Source organism: Gadus macrocephalus, chromosome 7 (genome assembly GCF_031168955.1).
Source record: "Gadus macrocephalus chromosome 7, ASM3116895v1".
Lineage (NCBI taxonomy): Eukaryota > Metazoa > Chordata > Actinopteri > Gadiformes > Gadidae > Gadus > Gadus macrocephalus.
Window position 1 is genome coordinate 12,284,309 of NC_082388.1, and position 16,391 is coordinate 12,300,699.

Here is a 16,391-nt window from a genome sequence, read left to right on the forward strand (position 1 = left end):
AGAGAGCTGAGAGCTGATGGGTCAATAAACAATGCAATTATCTTATTACAGAGAGCTGCACAATGTTCCACAGAACTCACAGGTCCCTTCCCAGGTAATCAACCTGACCACAGGGTTTCAACTCACCTCTTTTCCTCATTCCCTTGTTTGCTGATTTGCATGATTTTTTTTGCGTGTACATATCAGAGTTCATGTTTCAGTGAATAACAGTGATGGACATCGGTGGACGTTTGGAAGGTGCTGAGATCTGCCTCCTGTTCTTACCTGCGTGACGCCAAGCTTCTTACACGCGTCCAGGAAGTTCTCCACGTTCCGGCGGCACTTGGCCATGCTGAGCTTGGGCTGACCACCAGAGCACAGTGTTAGCACTCAGTACACATAGGAGACATCAACGACATTGTTGGAAACAGGAAAAGATCTGTTATTCACATTCAAAATCAATATTTTGCACCTTTGTTTGATAAAAAATTATATTAGCAAACTATTAGCATTCTTTCGTCTTTGATTCTTGACACATTATTTATTCTTACATCACAAAAAGAACAAGCTTCTTACTTATATAATCATTGGACAAAGAGAGCCCCTTAAATCACATTCTAGAGAAACATTCTTAAACGTCTTTATATGATCACCTTTACACTGTGTATGCACATATATACGTCATGCATTCTTGGCATTCAGCCGTTCTAAGATAATACTTGAATGATCCCGCGTGCGGGTACATCGCGGTGCTGCCGTCTCACCACGGCGGGGGAGGGCATGTGGATGCTGGGGACGGAGCGTGGGCTGATGTGATTGGCCAGGTGGCTGAGCACCACGCCGTCCATGAGAGCGGCGCCCACGTCGTCCGGGAGGAACACCTTCAGTCTGGACTCGATGTTCTGCAAACACACGTGCGCAGCCTCGTGGTCACCTCCTATAGCCACCCACTGCTTTTTGGATGGTTCTTGGTAATGTCCACACCCCTCTTGTTCCTATGGACTCGAGGGACTCTGGGACTGAACCAGAGTGACCGCCTGCTCTGGTCTTCCATGGAGATCGCAGGGAATGAGACGTCGTATCCCTCCCACATGCAGACACACTCACTATGGAAAGCACCTTGAGTGTCTTGAAAAGCACTATAGGCATTTAATTAATACGGGGTCCAACGAAAGGTAGGAACCATGGTTTATTGGTTAGTATTCTTATATGAGATCCTATGAAATCCATTAATTTGTTTTATTCTTAATTTTTTCCTGATAGATCTCTCTAAAGTACATGGTCAAACTTTTTACAAAAAAGGAGAAATACAAGGAGTAACGAAGAAGAGAACAACCCAAACGCATAACTAGTTGTGTTTGTTTGCGCGTGCGTGCGTGCGTGTGTGTGTGTGTGCGGTGGTCACACTGACCTGACGGAGGAGGCCAATCTGCTCCAGCTCCTCCCTCAGGTGCTCCATCTTCCTCCTCATGGTGAAGCTGGGGTCGTTGGAGGTCACCTCCTGCCGGGAGCTGCGTGTGAATGCTGGAAAACAACGGTCGCTGTTGGTCGCCATGTCACCATGACAACCATCCAAACATCTCGGCCAAGACGGAGATGCGAACAATGGCGCGGAGAGCTTCACAGCTTGTGGTACATCTCAACCTTAAGACGACAAAACGTCCTACCGATTCACATGACATTGTACGGCCCTTATGTCCAGTTGTACATTCCCCTCCAAAAGTATTGAGAACGGCAAGGCACATTTCTTTGTTATTGGTGTTCACTAAAGACATTTGGGTTTAAGATCAAAAGATGAGTATGAGACATGAGTCCAGAATTTCAGCTTTTATTTACTGGTATTTACATTTAGATGTATTAAACAACTAAGGATATATCACTGTTTGTATTAGACCACAGCATTTTTAGGTGAGCAAAAGTAAAGGAACAAAAAATCTTAAGGTAAATAACATCAATATTTGGTGGGATAACCCTTGCTTGCAATAACTGCCTCAAGCCTGCGACCCTTGGACATCATCAAACGGTCTCATTCTTCTTGTTGGCCGTGTGCTTTGGCTCATTGTCCTGCTGCATGATAACCTCCTCCCGATGAGGTTGAATGCATTTCTATGTAAATTGGCAGACAAAATGTTTCTGTATACTTAAGAATTCATTCTGCTGCTACCATCATCAGCTACATTGTCAAGAAATATTAATGAGCCTGTTCCAGAAGCAGCCATGCACGCCCAAGCAATGGCATGACCTGCTCCATGCTTCACAGATGAGCTTGTATGCTTCGGCTCAAGAGCAGTTCCTTTCTTTTTCCACAGTTTAGCCGTCCCATCATTTTGGTAGATATTAATCTTGGTCACATAAGATTGTGTTCCAGAAGTTTTTTTTTTTTTTATCTCTGTACTACGAATTCCAATCTGGCCCTTTTGCCTCTTGTGGTATGGCCTCTATATTTATTTTCTTGGATTCTTCTTCTAACAGTGGATTGTGATACCTTCACCCCAGCACTCTGGAGGTCGTTTGTGATGTCATTTGCTGATGTTTTTGGTGTTTTCTTCACAGCCCTCACAATTTTTCGGTCATCAACTACTGTTGTTTTCCTTGGCCGACCTTTACAATGTCTGTTGCTCAGGTCACCAGTAGTTTCTTTCTTTTTCAGGACATTCCAAATTGTTCTGGTTGCAATGCCTAATGCTTGTCCAATGCTGATTGATTTTCCTTATTTTCTCAGCTTCAAAATAGCTTCCTTTTCTTCCATACATACAGCTCTCTGGTCTTCATGTTGTTTTACCATCTTTAACAAGAAATGGACGCTTTACAGGTTTAAAAAAGGCAGTAAACTTAGACTAGTCATGCAGAGCTATTTAATCTTTGATGAATCAACCTCAAAGGCAACACCTGGGCAACAAGAAACACCTGTCAGTCACATGTTCCTTTACTTTTGCTCACCTAAAAATGCTGTGGTCTAATACAAACAGTGATATATCCTTGTTGTTGTTTAATACATCTAAATGTAAATACCAGCAAATAAAAGCAGAAATTCAGAACTCTTGTCCCATGCTCATCTTTTGATCTTAAAATCAAATGTCTATATTGAACAACAAAAACAAAGAAATTGGCCTTGCCATTCCAATACTTTAGGAGGTGACTGTACTTAGAATGTGAACGCATGCTATGAATACAAAAACTCATTATATAAACTGCCATAAATAGCCCTTCTTAGAAATGAGAACATTGTCCTAAACAGACTTAAACCAACCCTGAGTTTAAAGTCAACAACATGTGCAGAGAGTGGCGGTTGCTCTTTCATTACACTCTAGGCAAGAGCGCAATTCCAGGGAAACTTCAACAGAAACGCATGTGTCATTTGGCAAGTAGAATCACCCGGAAAAACCATTATATCCTTCTCCAACCCTTATTCCAGAGAACTCGGAAGAAGGAGGGGCTTGAACACAAAAAACATTAACATAATTGTGTGGTTGGGATTGAGTGCCCTCTCTGAAATCACGTGCAGGCCGATGTTGACTGCAGCGTGCTCGTGTTGCCAGGATACTACTGGCCTTGGCAAGGAAAGTAGTGCCTAGTGCCTAGGATCTCACAAATCTCCTTTTCATTTATTCATAATTCAAAAAAAATTGGGGAGATTATGGAGTCCCTACCTGATCTTAACGTTGTAGTTATATCTGATCCTTGTTGGTAACTGGGGTGTAAGCGGAGTTACACATACATGCATAAGGTGTGACCTTAGGTGACCTTGGGTGTCTTGAAAGGCGCCTCTAAATTAAATGTATTATTATTTATTATTATAAGATAACTCAAAGTTGTATATGGTATTGCAGCGTCTTATATAATGTTCTTGTGGAATCTCTGAAATTCATTGGAACAATCTAGTGACTGAACACTGCTACATGAATGATTGTGTCGGTTTGTGACGCACACAACAGACACATTCATCAGGGTTTTTCAACCTTGTGGGGTCGCCTGGAATTTAAATAGGGTCGCCTGAAATGTCTAGTAATTGATAAAAAGAAAAAAAACGTTTTTTGTTTTTTTTAATAAAACACTACAAATAATCGTACATAACTGTCTCCTATACTTTAATTTTCTCGAATATAAATCTAGTTCAAATAAAATGCAGCAAATATCTGAGCTGGTGCATCTCTAAGTGCCGCGATCACGTGACTGCACAGTTACATTACTTGAGTTCAAGCTCAAACCTGTAAAATGTAAACACAAACTTGCAATCAGAGTGTATAAAACAAAATGGAAAGATTTATTCGCCCGCCTGGCCCTGTCCCTCCAAAGACAGTTCCAAGAGGAACTGTGGCACAGACACCAAAGACACAGCGAACATACGATCAAAGTTTCATTCAGTATGGATTTACAAATGTGATGGAATGCTACGAGGAGTAGCCGAAATGTCTGCTATGTAGTAAGGTCCTGTCTGCCGAGAGTATGAAGCCAAACAAACTCAAAAGACACTTTGAGACAACACACAAAGAGCATGTCGGCAAACCAAGAGCTTTTTTCGAAAATAAATTTGCCGACCGAACAAACAGCAAGTGTAGGCCTATTTCAAAAAGGCTGTGACTGCTAGTGAACGGGCCCTGAAAGCTTCTCTTGAGGTGAGCTATCTCATTGCTAGGAATATGAAGCCACATAGCATTGCTGAGACTTTAATATTGACAGCTGCCATCGAAATGGTGAAAACGATGTGGAAGGAAGAAGCTCAAAAAATAACTAAATTGCGCCCATCGCAGACATACTGCACCAGGTCGTAACCATAGTGAATTACATCAAGCCACATCCTCTGCGCGCACGTCTGTTTGCAACACTGTGCGCCGACAGGGGCTCTGAATATGAAAACTTACTATTTCACACAGAGGCACGGTGGTTGTCGAGAGGTTACCAGCAGAAAATGTGCCTCCTTGCATATATACCGGACATCTTTGGAAAATTGTCAATTTGTGCACTTATCCTGGCTACTCTGTATTTGTTCACAGTATAACAAACATGTTAAAAAAATAATTCTAGAAAAAAAATGTCTCTGGGGTTACATTTTTTATGTCAAAATGGGGTCACAGCCCAAAAAAGGTTGGGAACCACTGATCTACGTAGTTTGAAAAAACGTATTTTCGATTTTATTGCAAAAGTTGCTCTCTACGACCACACCAACTTTTTTGAAGTGTGACCACATTTATTTATTTTTTCATAAACAACCAAGATGGCTGCCTCTGATGTGTGACGCTGATTGGTTTTGTTGCTGTGATCGCCTCTGATGTGTGACGCTGATTGGTTTTGTTGCTGTGATCGCTTGTAGAAATCTAAAACAAACTGAGGTTCCAGACTAATGCTTATTTGCGACTTGGTCTGGGTACGTCAGACCAAGTCGCAACCCGAATGGTTTACTATGATGTAGTCAGCCCAACAGTAGGCTTGATGAATATGGAATTGGTCCAAGTTATGATTCATGCTTAGCGAGGACACATCACAGCCTCAAATAGACACAAGACTCATTACCAACTGTCTAGAAATGTATATTCATTCGCAAGCTAGACTCATTGCCATTACAAAAGCAATTCACGAATCTTTGAAAATGCCATTTCCTATAGACCCTCTCAAGCCGGGGTCAGGCCACCGAAGACGGACACTGTCCCCAGAAGACGGGAACTGTCCCCAGAAGACGGGAACTGTCCCCAGAAGACGGGAACTGTCCCCAGGGCACTGTCCCCAGAATATGGGCACGGACCCCCGGAGACGGGTAATGTCCCAAGAAGACAGGGATGTCTGGTACCCCTTTCCTACCCCATTCTGTCCCACAGCGGCCCTAGCCTCCGCCACCGACTGGAGACACGGACGAAGTGTTTTACCTGAACGAGGCTTCAGCCCAAACACCGTGAGCGCCGTGCTGAAATCTGCGTGTCTCAAGCCATCCTGTAACAACACGGACAGACACACAGACAGAGTAAGGGACAGAGACACAGAGAGAGAGAGAGAGAGAGAGAGAGAGAGAGAGAGAGAGAGAGATTAATTTTTTTCCATGCTTGCGTGCCACGTTAGCGTGTCTGTGTGTTAGTCTGGGAGGGAACACCGCTCACCTCACAGTCGTCGCTGCCGCCAGAGGACGATTTGCGTGTGCTCTGACAAACATACTGGGGAAACAGATAAATCTGTGTCACGCACACACAGAAACAAACACACACAACCTCTGTCCTTCTACTGTGGCACGCCTATATTTCCATTCTGGGAATGATTAAGATGGTAGGATGATTATGTTCCTGACAATACTTTTTTGTTCGCATTTAAGTCCCTTTAATCCTAATCAACTTTCCCATCTATCCATCCCTCCATCTCGTTGCCACGGTTACCTTAAGGTAGTCCTTCCTCAGATATTTGTTCCTCCTTCGCTCCTCGTTCTGGTTGAGCAGCGGGGGAATCTCTGACCATTTTGCGTCACAGGGCTCAGACTTCAAGCTCCCGTCGAAGGAGCAGGAGGAGGAGGGCTGAGGTGGAGGAAACAGGAGGATCCTAAGCCTTTACACACAGATACGTTTGAGGACCTTTTTCTTTGTCACTCGTCTCTAAAGACATGTATCAATGGATGTTTTTCTTGATGCAGCGGTGGAACTTTGAATGGCCGGGTGTGGTCAGGATGCATGTGGGGAAAGAGGGAAGGGAGGCAGGCGGAGGGAGGATGGCCTCCCAGCTAGGTACCTGTCCGCTGGGCTCCGACACCCCACTGGTGCCCTCGTCCAGGGAAGCACTGCCGGGGGGGGGGGGGGGGAGACAGGAGAGGCTGTCATCACCGTGTACACAACTCACAACATGTTTACAACGCTGCTCTCAGTCCATATGCACAAGCTGGTATTGGATACATTAGTCATCACGTGCCGGTAACAAATACATTCGTCATCAGGCACCGTCGTATTCTGTTTCTCAGATGACCTTTTACTCTACACCGTAATGCAGTTTTAATCCAACCCATCAGGATGTTAGTATACCATCTCTTTCAACACAGGAATTGTAACCAATTATCTGCCAGCAGCATGTCTCTGCTGGCAGATAATAGGCAACCCTGTTAACCCCACACAGCCAACATTGCTCTGCATGGCTGACACGGAGCTGCTGAGAGAGAGAGAGCTACTGGCCCTGGACTATTGGCCCCGGGGCCGCGGAGAATTAGAAATGAATCCCAAATGATAAATAAATAACAGACATAAATATATATTGGTTTATTCAATTTGTGTATGTTCCGTTAAGATTTCTACAGTCTTTCTGCATTGTACCTAATAAAATTTAGCAGCAAAATTAGCAATGGCTGTCATTAACGCAATAAGTTGCCTGGATAAAAACAAGTTTGCATCTGTATGAAGGTATTTCAGAGAGTATCAAATGAGATTCTATTAATAAAGCAGTTTTTCTCCTTTCTTTTTTGTTGTCAAGCCAAGCAAACCCATGCAAGAGGCAACGTGTTATTGTAACATTAAAAATAATGGCGAGCGGCAGCCTGTGCATCGATCGGCAGCGATGCATCCAGCACTCTCCAAGACCTCCATGGTGACGTGTTGTGATCGTGTCTAACGGGGGTGAACCTTTGGCTGGTGGGGGCTGTTCATACCTGCGTGTGGCCTGGGGCGGAGGCCTTGGCTTACTGCCGCAGCTCCCAGAGTGACTTAAGAACCTGCAGAAGAGACAGAACACCCGTCAGCATCGACAACGTATAGCTCCAACACTTTGTCACGGATAGTATCACACACAGCACTGTGGATAAAGTTTCCATGCAACGTCGACAATATCACGATTATGTAAGAATGTATGGTAAAAAATGTAAGAGCAATGCTGTCCACCTTAAAAAGAGACCTCATTTAAAAACACATCTCAATGTGTCTAGACTAATTTGTGTAGTTGTCCTGGCACGCCTGCGAGATAACAAAGAAGCTAGTCCAGTGGAACGCTGGAGGTGCTTTGAGATGAAAGAAAGCCAGCAGGGACACACCCTAAGACTGCTGGCTGATACATACTCTGTTGTCCGCCAGAGAGTCATCACCCCCATTTGGGAGGCAGCCAAAGTGGGTGTGGGATGGCCACAATAACAAGGTGTGCGTAGGTGTTACCTATAACCAGCTGCATGCTTAGTTTACTGCAAAGAACATTCATAGCCTAGGGTCCCCCACACACACACACACACACAAAAAGACACACACAAAGACACACACACACACACACACACACACACACACACACACACACACACACACACACACACACACACACACACACACACACACACACACACACACACACACACACAAAGACACACACACACACACACACACACACACACAAAGACACACACAAAGACACACACACACACAAACACACAAAGACAGACACACACACACACACACACACACACACACACAACTCAAACGTTCAGCCTCCCCGCTGCTATGGCAACGCATTTGTAACCGTGGGAGACGCCGCGGCTGCTGGCTCTACCTGTGCGCCCGGCCCGTCACCCTCCGCCGGTGGATCAGACTCTCCGCCCGACAGATGAGAGAGCGACGCCTGGCGGGGACCACCCGCCCACGCAGCGGGGGCACCACCCATCAGAGACCATGGCGGACGGGGAGAGGAGGAGGGAGCGAGATTGCAGACAGACAAAAGCAGACAGAAAGAAAAAGAGTTAGAGACAGAGAGACAGAGACAGGGGGAGACCGAGCAAGAGAAGAAAAGGTGAGGCAGAGCGACAGAGACATGATTAGTGTAAAAGCAAAGGAGTGCAGGGTTGTACTGACATTGTATGTATTCCTGTATTTTCAATACAGGAATACAAGAGGGATTCTCTGCCTTCACTTCAAATACTAATACTCCTGTTTCCTCCTCAGAGGGGATTGGGTGATTGCGGAAGACGAAGAAATAAAAGTCAGAGAGGGAGGGAGGAGGGAGGGAGGGGGGAGAGAGATAGAGAGAGAGAGAGAGAGAGAGAGAGAGAGAGAGAGAGAGAGAGAGAGAGAGAGAGAGAGAGAGAGAGAGAGAGAGAGAGAGAGAGAGAGAGAGACTGCATGCGCACAACAGACAGCGAGAGCGAGCTCCAACACACACACACACACCTATTTTGCTGCTCCTGCTGGAGGAGCTGGACGGCGATCTTCCTCAGGTCCAGCACCTCCTTGAGCTCATCCTCGTCTTCCTCCGCCAACGGCTCCTTATCTGAGCTGAGGAAGGTCAAGGGTCACAGACATCTCCGTTACTGAACCACTACTAAAGTGCACACTATCAGGGCCTCAGAAATAAAGCTACATGCTATTGGTCGGAGGTCAAAGGTCGGTGGACGATACTGACCCCGACTCCTCCTTCCAGCTGTCCTTGTCTTTGCTCTGCTGGGACATGTTGAGGACCTTCTCCAGTTCCTGTATCAACCAGAAAGAACTCTTCTGATTGGACGCATGTGATCATGTGATCTTCTTCTTCAACCCGGTGTCACAAAGTGTGTGGCGGACATACGACATGCGCCTCACACCCACCTCGACGTGATACCTCTCTTAAAGGGACCCTATTTTACCACCAAGTGTGATGTTGACAGGTCATTACAAGCCATTTCAGAATCCACCCTGTAGTGACATCACAGGTAGGAGTGTTCCCCCCAGATGTACGCTAGACAGCCTACCAGTGTACTGCACAAACTGGTCAAATCATTGTGTATCTGTGTGTGTGTGTGTGTGTGTGTGTGTGTGTGTGTGTGTGTGTGTGTGTGTGTGTGTGTGTGTGTGTGTGTGTGTGTGTGTGTGTGTGTGAGGTTGGTGGCTGGTCCGAACAGCCTCATCTGGCCCGAGTCCAGCTAATGACTACGGGGCTGAAAACCTGCGGTGCATTGGGCAATCAAGGCACACGGGATGAACCAGCCCACCAGCCTGGCTATTGCCGGACCAAGCTCAATCGTAGATTGCACGTTGGTCTGGGGAAGCTGCTGTCATTTCCTTCAGCACAAGAGGCGTGATCAACGGGCCTAGTTCAAATTACTCTGTACGCGATTGGCTGCTTGCCGTCACTTCCCGTCATTGTGTTAAACCAGCCAATAGCGCACCAGTGGGAAAAGCCAGCTTGGTGATTGGCTCCCGCAAAACTCAAATCGCCGGCAGAAAGGGCGCGGCTACCAAGTCTACCAGCCCACACCGCACACACTGAAAGGGAGAGCTCCGACATGTCAGTGAGTGAGCCCTTCTCACACACATGCATGTGGAAGTCGACTGCCACACTGATATAGCTATCCCGCACCTGGTTAGACATTCCCCCTCTTGATGTCTCTAGCGGGTACCGTATAGAGGCACTTTGACCGTTACACCCTTCAGAGGAGCTTGTGTCACCGTCGACCAGTGTGACGTGGGACCAACCACGACCCCCTCCCCCTCGGACCGCCCCACCACCTTCCCCCTCGGACCGCCCCACCACCTTCCCCCTCGGACCGCCCCACCACCCTCCCCCTCGGACCGCCCCACCACCTTCCCCCTCGGACCGCCCCACCACCTTCCCCCTCGGACCGCCCCCCACCTTCCCCCTCGGACCGCCCCCCCACCTTCCCCCTCGGACCGCCCCACCACCTTCCCCCTCGGACCGCCCCACCACCTTCCCTCTCGGACCGCCCACCACCTTCCCTCTCGGACCGCCCCACCACCTTCCCTCTCGGAGCGCCCACCACCCTCCCCCTCGGACCGCCCCACCACCCTCCCCCTCGGACCGCCCCACCACCTTCCCCCTCGGACCGCCCACCACCTTCCCTCTCGGAGCGCCCACCTTGATGCAGGACATGTGCTGGCCCTCCCCCTCCGACAGCGACGACTCCTCCTCCTGGTTGGGCTCTACGAAGTCATAGAGGTCCTGATCTGACAGAGGAACGACATGTTCACCACAGGAAGACGCCAGGACATCACAGGGGGAAACACCCAGAGGCCACAGCGCTTCACACCTCCTGTTAGACGTCTGCTCCCGAGTCAACGAGCCCGATGTGAAATATACTCGTGTGTCTCGAGATGGGGTGCTTTGTGACTCGAAATGGTAACACGCATAAACGTGTTACCTGTTGGTGTTCAACTGATGAGTGTCATTTGATAAGTGTTCAACTTGTCAAATGACAAAAAATCGCGTGACCCAAAATGTTGCTACAAACATGACATTGCGCGGCTTTTAGGACATTTACCCAAAATGATCAAGGATGTGGTGTTGGTGCTGGTGATGGTGCTGGTGTGGTTGGAGGTGGGAGTGATGGTGGGAATGGGAGCGTTTGAGAGGTGGTTTTGGTACTCATGGTGATGTTGATGGTAGTGACGGTGATCTTGATGGGGTTATAGGGGTGATGGTGATGGTAGTGATAATGATCTTGATGGGGTTATAGGGGTGATGGTGATGGTAGTGATAATGATCTTGATGGGGTTATAGGGGTGATGGTGATGGTAGTGATAATGATCTTGATGGGGTTATAGGGGTGATGGTGATGGTAGTGATAATGATCTTGATGGGGTTATAGGGGTGATGGTGATGGTAGTGATAATGATCTTGATGGGGTTATAGGGGTGATGGTGATGGTAGTGATAATGATCTTGATGGGGTTATAGGGGTGATGGTGATGGTAGTGATAATGATCTTGATGGGGTTATAGGGGTGATGGTGATGGTAGTGATAATGATCTTGATGGGGTTATAGGGGTGATGGTGATGGTAGTGATAATGATCTTGATGGGGTTATAGGGGTGATGGTGATGGTAGTGATAATGATCTTGATGGGGTTATAGGGGTGATGGTGATGGTAGTGATAATGATCTTGATGGGGTTATAGGGGTGATGGTGATGGTAGTGATAATGATCTTGATGGGGTTATAGGGGTGATGGTGATGGTAGTGATAATGATCTTGATGGGGTTATAGGGGTGATGGTGATGGTAGTGATAATGATCTTGATGGGGTTATAGGGGTGATGGTGATGGTAGTGATAATGATCTTGATGGGGTTATAGGGGTGATGGTGATGGTAGTGGTGATGGTGTTAGTTTTCGGGTAACCTTTGCAGGAGTCCATCTTGGAGAGGAGCAGGAGGGCGTCGGCCCGGGCCGTCTCCGAGACCTGAGAATGGAGACTCATCGTGTCGTCATCCGAGGGCTGGAGGAGGAGGAGGAGGAGGAGGAGGAGGAGGAGGAGGAGGAGGAGGAGGAGGAGGAGGAGCGATGGGAGGATGAGTGGTAGCAGAGGCAGTAAACTCAGTTATCCCTGATAGTTGTCCTGAAAGCATGGTTTAGATCTGCAATTTTTTTGGTCTGCGACGTTCGAAAACGCCACGTCGAAAGTTTGGCATGCCGGAAATTTGGGGGAATCACATGACCTATCCAGGCGGGTCGTGGTTGAAATAAATAAATATATAATAAGTAGGTTAACATATCGACTAGACAAACGGCAAACTGATAAATCGGACATATTTTTCTATAATCTCCCTGCCTCTGAAATCAACGCCCAGCACTCGTCCGCTGGTTTTCCATAAGCTTAAAAGTTATTAGAGTTAGCTTATAAGTTTTCCACTGTGCGATCATCCCTGCTGCGTATGCCAACACACATGGTTGAATAACAACACACATGGTTTTCATATGCTGGATGCTTTATTCTTTCTACGTGGCTTTTAGTGAATGATCGGGCTACAATAAGACTGTAATATAAACAGAGAGGCGTGGTGGGAGTCACGTAACCATGAGAACACCTGTTTATCAAAATCATTTCAGTGTGGAAAGTGGATGCAAAACATTCCGAAAACAATATGAAAACGATAGTCTGGACGGAGATCGTTTTCATTGCGAATGTGCGTTTTTATATTTACCCGGGTTTATTGTGGACAGGGCCTAAAGATCCTAAAGCATCGCACCCTCGTATCTTGTAGTGTGGCCAGTCTTCCGACGAGACAAGGCCCGATTTCCTGGCTCTGTGATCGCAGTGTGACGCGTTAAATGGTGGAGGAATATCTGAGAGTCGTGTAGTCTGAACCCAACAAGGAGCTGACCAGGGTGGGGCGTCTTGTTTAAAAAAGGCAGATCTCAAAGGTTGGCCAGCAGGTTTCATGATGGATATAGTATGAGGGAATCTGTGTTGGTGTGTCACCTCTGTCGTGGAAAGCCTCTTCTCCCCGTTGTCACTCCCGATACCAGAGTCGGGCCCGTGGTTCTTATTGGGGTAGAAATCCTCCATGCTGGAAATGTAAACAAGTACCAAATTGAATACTAAAGGTAAACTAGGCTCATTAAAGCTGAACATGATGGTGGATGGAAAGGAAGCTAGTTAATGTAAAATAAGCAATGTACAGTAAACTTGCCTATCCTGGATTATTTTAAACATATAACGGCTGGTCCATTTTTATCCTTTCCTCTTCAATTTGCACTCTGTCACTGTTTGCTGCCGTTTATCTAGTTGATGTAAAGTTAGCTCGTTTAGGCTTGTATATTCTGCAAACGTATTTATATGCAGTCAGCAAGTATTATGTAGAAGCATTGAGCGGACAGTAAGCTAGTTAATACAGTGTTACCTAGTGTATATTTTCAGTTGACGAGCGTACACTGAGCTCGTCGTGAATGTTACCTGTCTGTCAGCGCCTGAGGAAGGCAGCGTTTCCCTAGAGACGGCAGTTCAAGGGAATCAGGCTTCTTGTCTGTCCGACATGCCTGGATGTTCAGGTATTTGAAGATGTGCACTTTGCCCTTCAGGCAGATCTGAAAAACACAAAAGCACACACAGTGAACAGGTGTCAACTTCTTATATCAACGATATTCAACAATACCATCATTGTCCACTAGATGATGCAACTGCTCCAAAGTTTTCAACTGTGAAAGTCATGATGACCAGTGATGATATTGAAAGACTATTTTTTGTTATAATGCACATACATACAAAAGCACATTCATGTCATGCATACACACACACACACACACACACACACACACACACACACACACACACACACACACACACACACACACACACAAACAAATTCAATCATGGACAAACACCTGTGCAGGGGGGGATTGCATGGGGTTGTTGTCGAGGACGATGTGCTGTAGCTGTCGGAGCTTCCTATAGGCTGTCGGGATCTCTGTGATCTTGTTACAGGAGAAGTCTAGTCGGATCAGTGGCAGGTCGGACAACTCTGATACAGAGACACAAAGCACAACATGTTATAATGCAACCAAAGGCAGTCAATTCATGTGTGTGTGTGTGTGTGTGTGTGTGTGTGTGTGTGTGTGTGTGTGTGTATGTCTGTGTGTATGTGTGTGTGTGTAAGTGTGTAAGTGTGTGTGTGTGTGTGTGTGTGTGTGTGTGTGTGTGTGTGTGTGTGTGTGTGTGTGTGTGGATGAAGTGTGTGCTAACCCTCTGGCAGCATGTGTAGACAGTTCTTCCTGATGTTGAGCTCCCGTAGCGCGTGGAGCTGGCCCACCTGGGCGGGCAGTACCTGGATCTCATTACAGCTGATGTCCTGGGGGGGGGGGGGGGGGGGAGAGGGAGAGCGCTTGTAATGATGCTCTCAACACGAGCAATAATGTAGACATTTGCAGCGTCGGCACAGGATGCAGCCACATACACACCTCTGACCCATATACACACATCCCTGACCAGCCTACCCTAACCCCCCCCCATCCCCCTCCCCCTGGCTCCTCTCCTTCCCTCCCTCCCCACACACACACACACACACACATCCTGATGCCCTCATCACAAACACACACACACACACACCCACACACACACACACACACACACACATCCTGATGCCCTCATCACAAACACACACACACACACACACACCCACCCACACACCTTGCACACACACACACACACACACACACACACACACACACACACACACACACACACACACACACACACACACACACACACACACACACACACACACACACACACACACACACACACACACACACACACACACACACACACCTCTAGGGCAGTTCTGCTCAGTTGGTCGAGTGGTTGGTCAAAATGACCTTGTTCCACTAAGTTCTCATTGGTCAGACCATCGCTGGTGTTAGCCAAATAAGGAAATCTTCCTAATCTAAGATTTCCGGGGTGGGAGGGACATATGCAGAGCTATGTATTTTATTTATGAGCAATATATAGCGCTATATTGCGTTGGAAATAACACTAATAATGAACAAAAATAATATCTTCAATTGTGTGTAGTTTCCGTTATAATAATCCTATGGTTTAATGAATAACTACCCTACAAACTCATTCCCACCATCTCGGAAAGCCACCAATAAGTTGTTGGTTTGTTCTTTATTTCATGCCAGTGTTTCCCCCAGAAAAAAAATCTCACGGTGGTCAATGAGTGGGGGGGGCATTTCAATCCCATTCAAAAAGCTTTATGGCACGACCATTGTTGTGAACAGTATTACTTATGCTTTATTTATCTTTATTTTTTATACCTGATGGAAGTTTGTTTTCTTTCCCTACGAGACATTCCTACTTTGTTAATGCATGATAATAATAAAAAAAAAAGATCAGGGCGGGGCCCTATTGTTGTCAAGGCGACCGCCTTAACCCTACAGTGCTGTGGGAAACACTCCATCAACCTTCATGTACCTACATAACACACAAAGCTCTGACCCCCCCCCCCCCCCCCCCACTAACACACACACACAAACTCCTGGCCACACCAGCGGCTCTCACCAGCTCCATCAGCCCCTTGGCGTTGCCGATGTGATCGGGCAGGCAGGCCAGCTTGTTGTTGCTCACCAGCAGCACCTTGAGGGGCAGGCCGAACAGGTACTGGGGCAGCACCGACAGCAGGTTCCGACTGGCGGGGGGAACACACGAGAGGGTGAGCCTGAGCCCAGAGGAGAGCAGTGCCAGGCCGACGGCTGCTGGGAGCGGGTGGCTCGGCTCAGGGGGAAAATGCTACAAACGCTAGCGACCGTCACATGCCCATCTCTCAATGCTGAAATGTATTCTTGAATTTGATTTATTTATTAACATATTTATATATTCACTGGTGCTATCACATTTTTTACCCTCATTAAATGTTGTTCAGTCCTTCTGTCACTATATGCACTGTTGGAACACCCAATTATTATAGTGGATTAATAGTGATATGTGTTTTCTGATCTGAAGGAATGCCAGAACGTGTGTGTTCGCATAGAACCATGCATGGAGTGTGAGTGAGCGAGTGAATGAGTGAGTGAGTGAGTGAGTGGTTGTTTGGGCCTACATAACCTTGTGTGTATGTGTGTGTGTCTTTATGCATTTGTGTGTGTGTGTGTGTGTGTGTGTGTGTGTGTGTGTGTGTGTGTGTGTGTGTGTGTGTGTGTGTGTGTGTACCCTGAGTGCGTGTGTGTGTGAATGTGTGTGTCTTTATGCGCATGCGTGCGTGTGTGTGTGTG

General features: G+C 46.9%; 1 protein-coding gene and 1 long non-coding RNA gene across 3 annotated transcripts in view; both read right to left on the minus strand.

The window, feature by feature from the left end:
* lrch2 (leucine-rich repeats and calponin homology (CH) domain containing 2) overlaps nt 1-16,391 on the minus strand; it is a 29,426-nt gene that overhangs the window by 2,186 nt on the left and 10,849 nt on the right. Inside the window, exons 3-20 of one of the 2 annotated variants that reach the window (XM_060055722.1) lie at nt 15,682-15,808; nt 14,365-14,470; nt 14,007-14,143; nt 13,579-13,709; nt 13,105-13,192; nt 12,024-12,120; nt 10,765-10,853; nt 9,316-9,383; nt 9,084-9,188; nt 8,470-8,538; nt 7,589-7,651; nt 6,685-6,733; nt 6,339-6,473; nt 6,069-6,122; nt 5,841-5,904; nt 1,391-1,503; nt 744-881; nt 265-342 (exon numbers count right to left, since the gene is read on the minus strand). In XM_060055722.1, coding sequence (XP_059911705.1) covers nt 265-342; nt 744-881; nt 1,391-1,503; nt 5,841-5,904; nt 6,069-6,122; nt 6,339-6,473; nt 6,685-6,733; nt 7,589-7,651; nt 8,470-8,538; nt 9,084-9,188; nt 9,316-9,383; nt 10,765-10,853; nt 12,024-12,120; nt 13,105-13,192; nt 13,579-13,709; nt 14,007-14,143; nt 14,365-14,470; nt 15,682-15,808 — 1,711 coding nt within the window. The remainder of the gene's footprint in view (nt 1-264; nt 343-743; nt 882-1,390; nt 1,504-5,840; nt 5,905-6,068; nt 6,123-6,338; nt 6,474-6,684; nt 6,734-7,588; nt 7,652-8,469; nt 8,539-9,083; nt 9,189-9,315; nt 9,384-10,764; nt 10,854-12,023; nt 12,121-13,104; nt 13,193-13,578; nt 13,710-14,006; nt 14,144-14,364; nt 14,471-15,681; nt 15,809-16,391) is intronic. The other variant, XM_060055723.1, reaches the window with a different exon arrangement.
* On the minus strand, nt 1,860-3,691 carry LOC132460945 (uncharacterized). The gene is made up of 2 exons (XR_009526483.1): nt 2,471-3,691; nt 1,860-2,043 (listed from the first exon to the last, which is right to left on the minus strand). It is a non-coding gene; the product is annotated as an uncharacterized LOC132460945 (long non-coding RNA).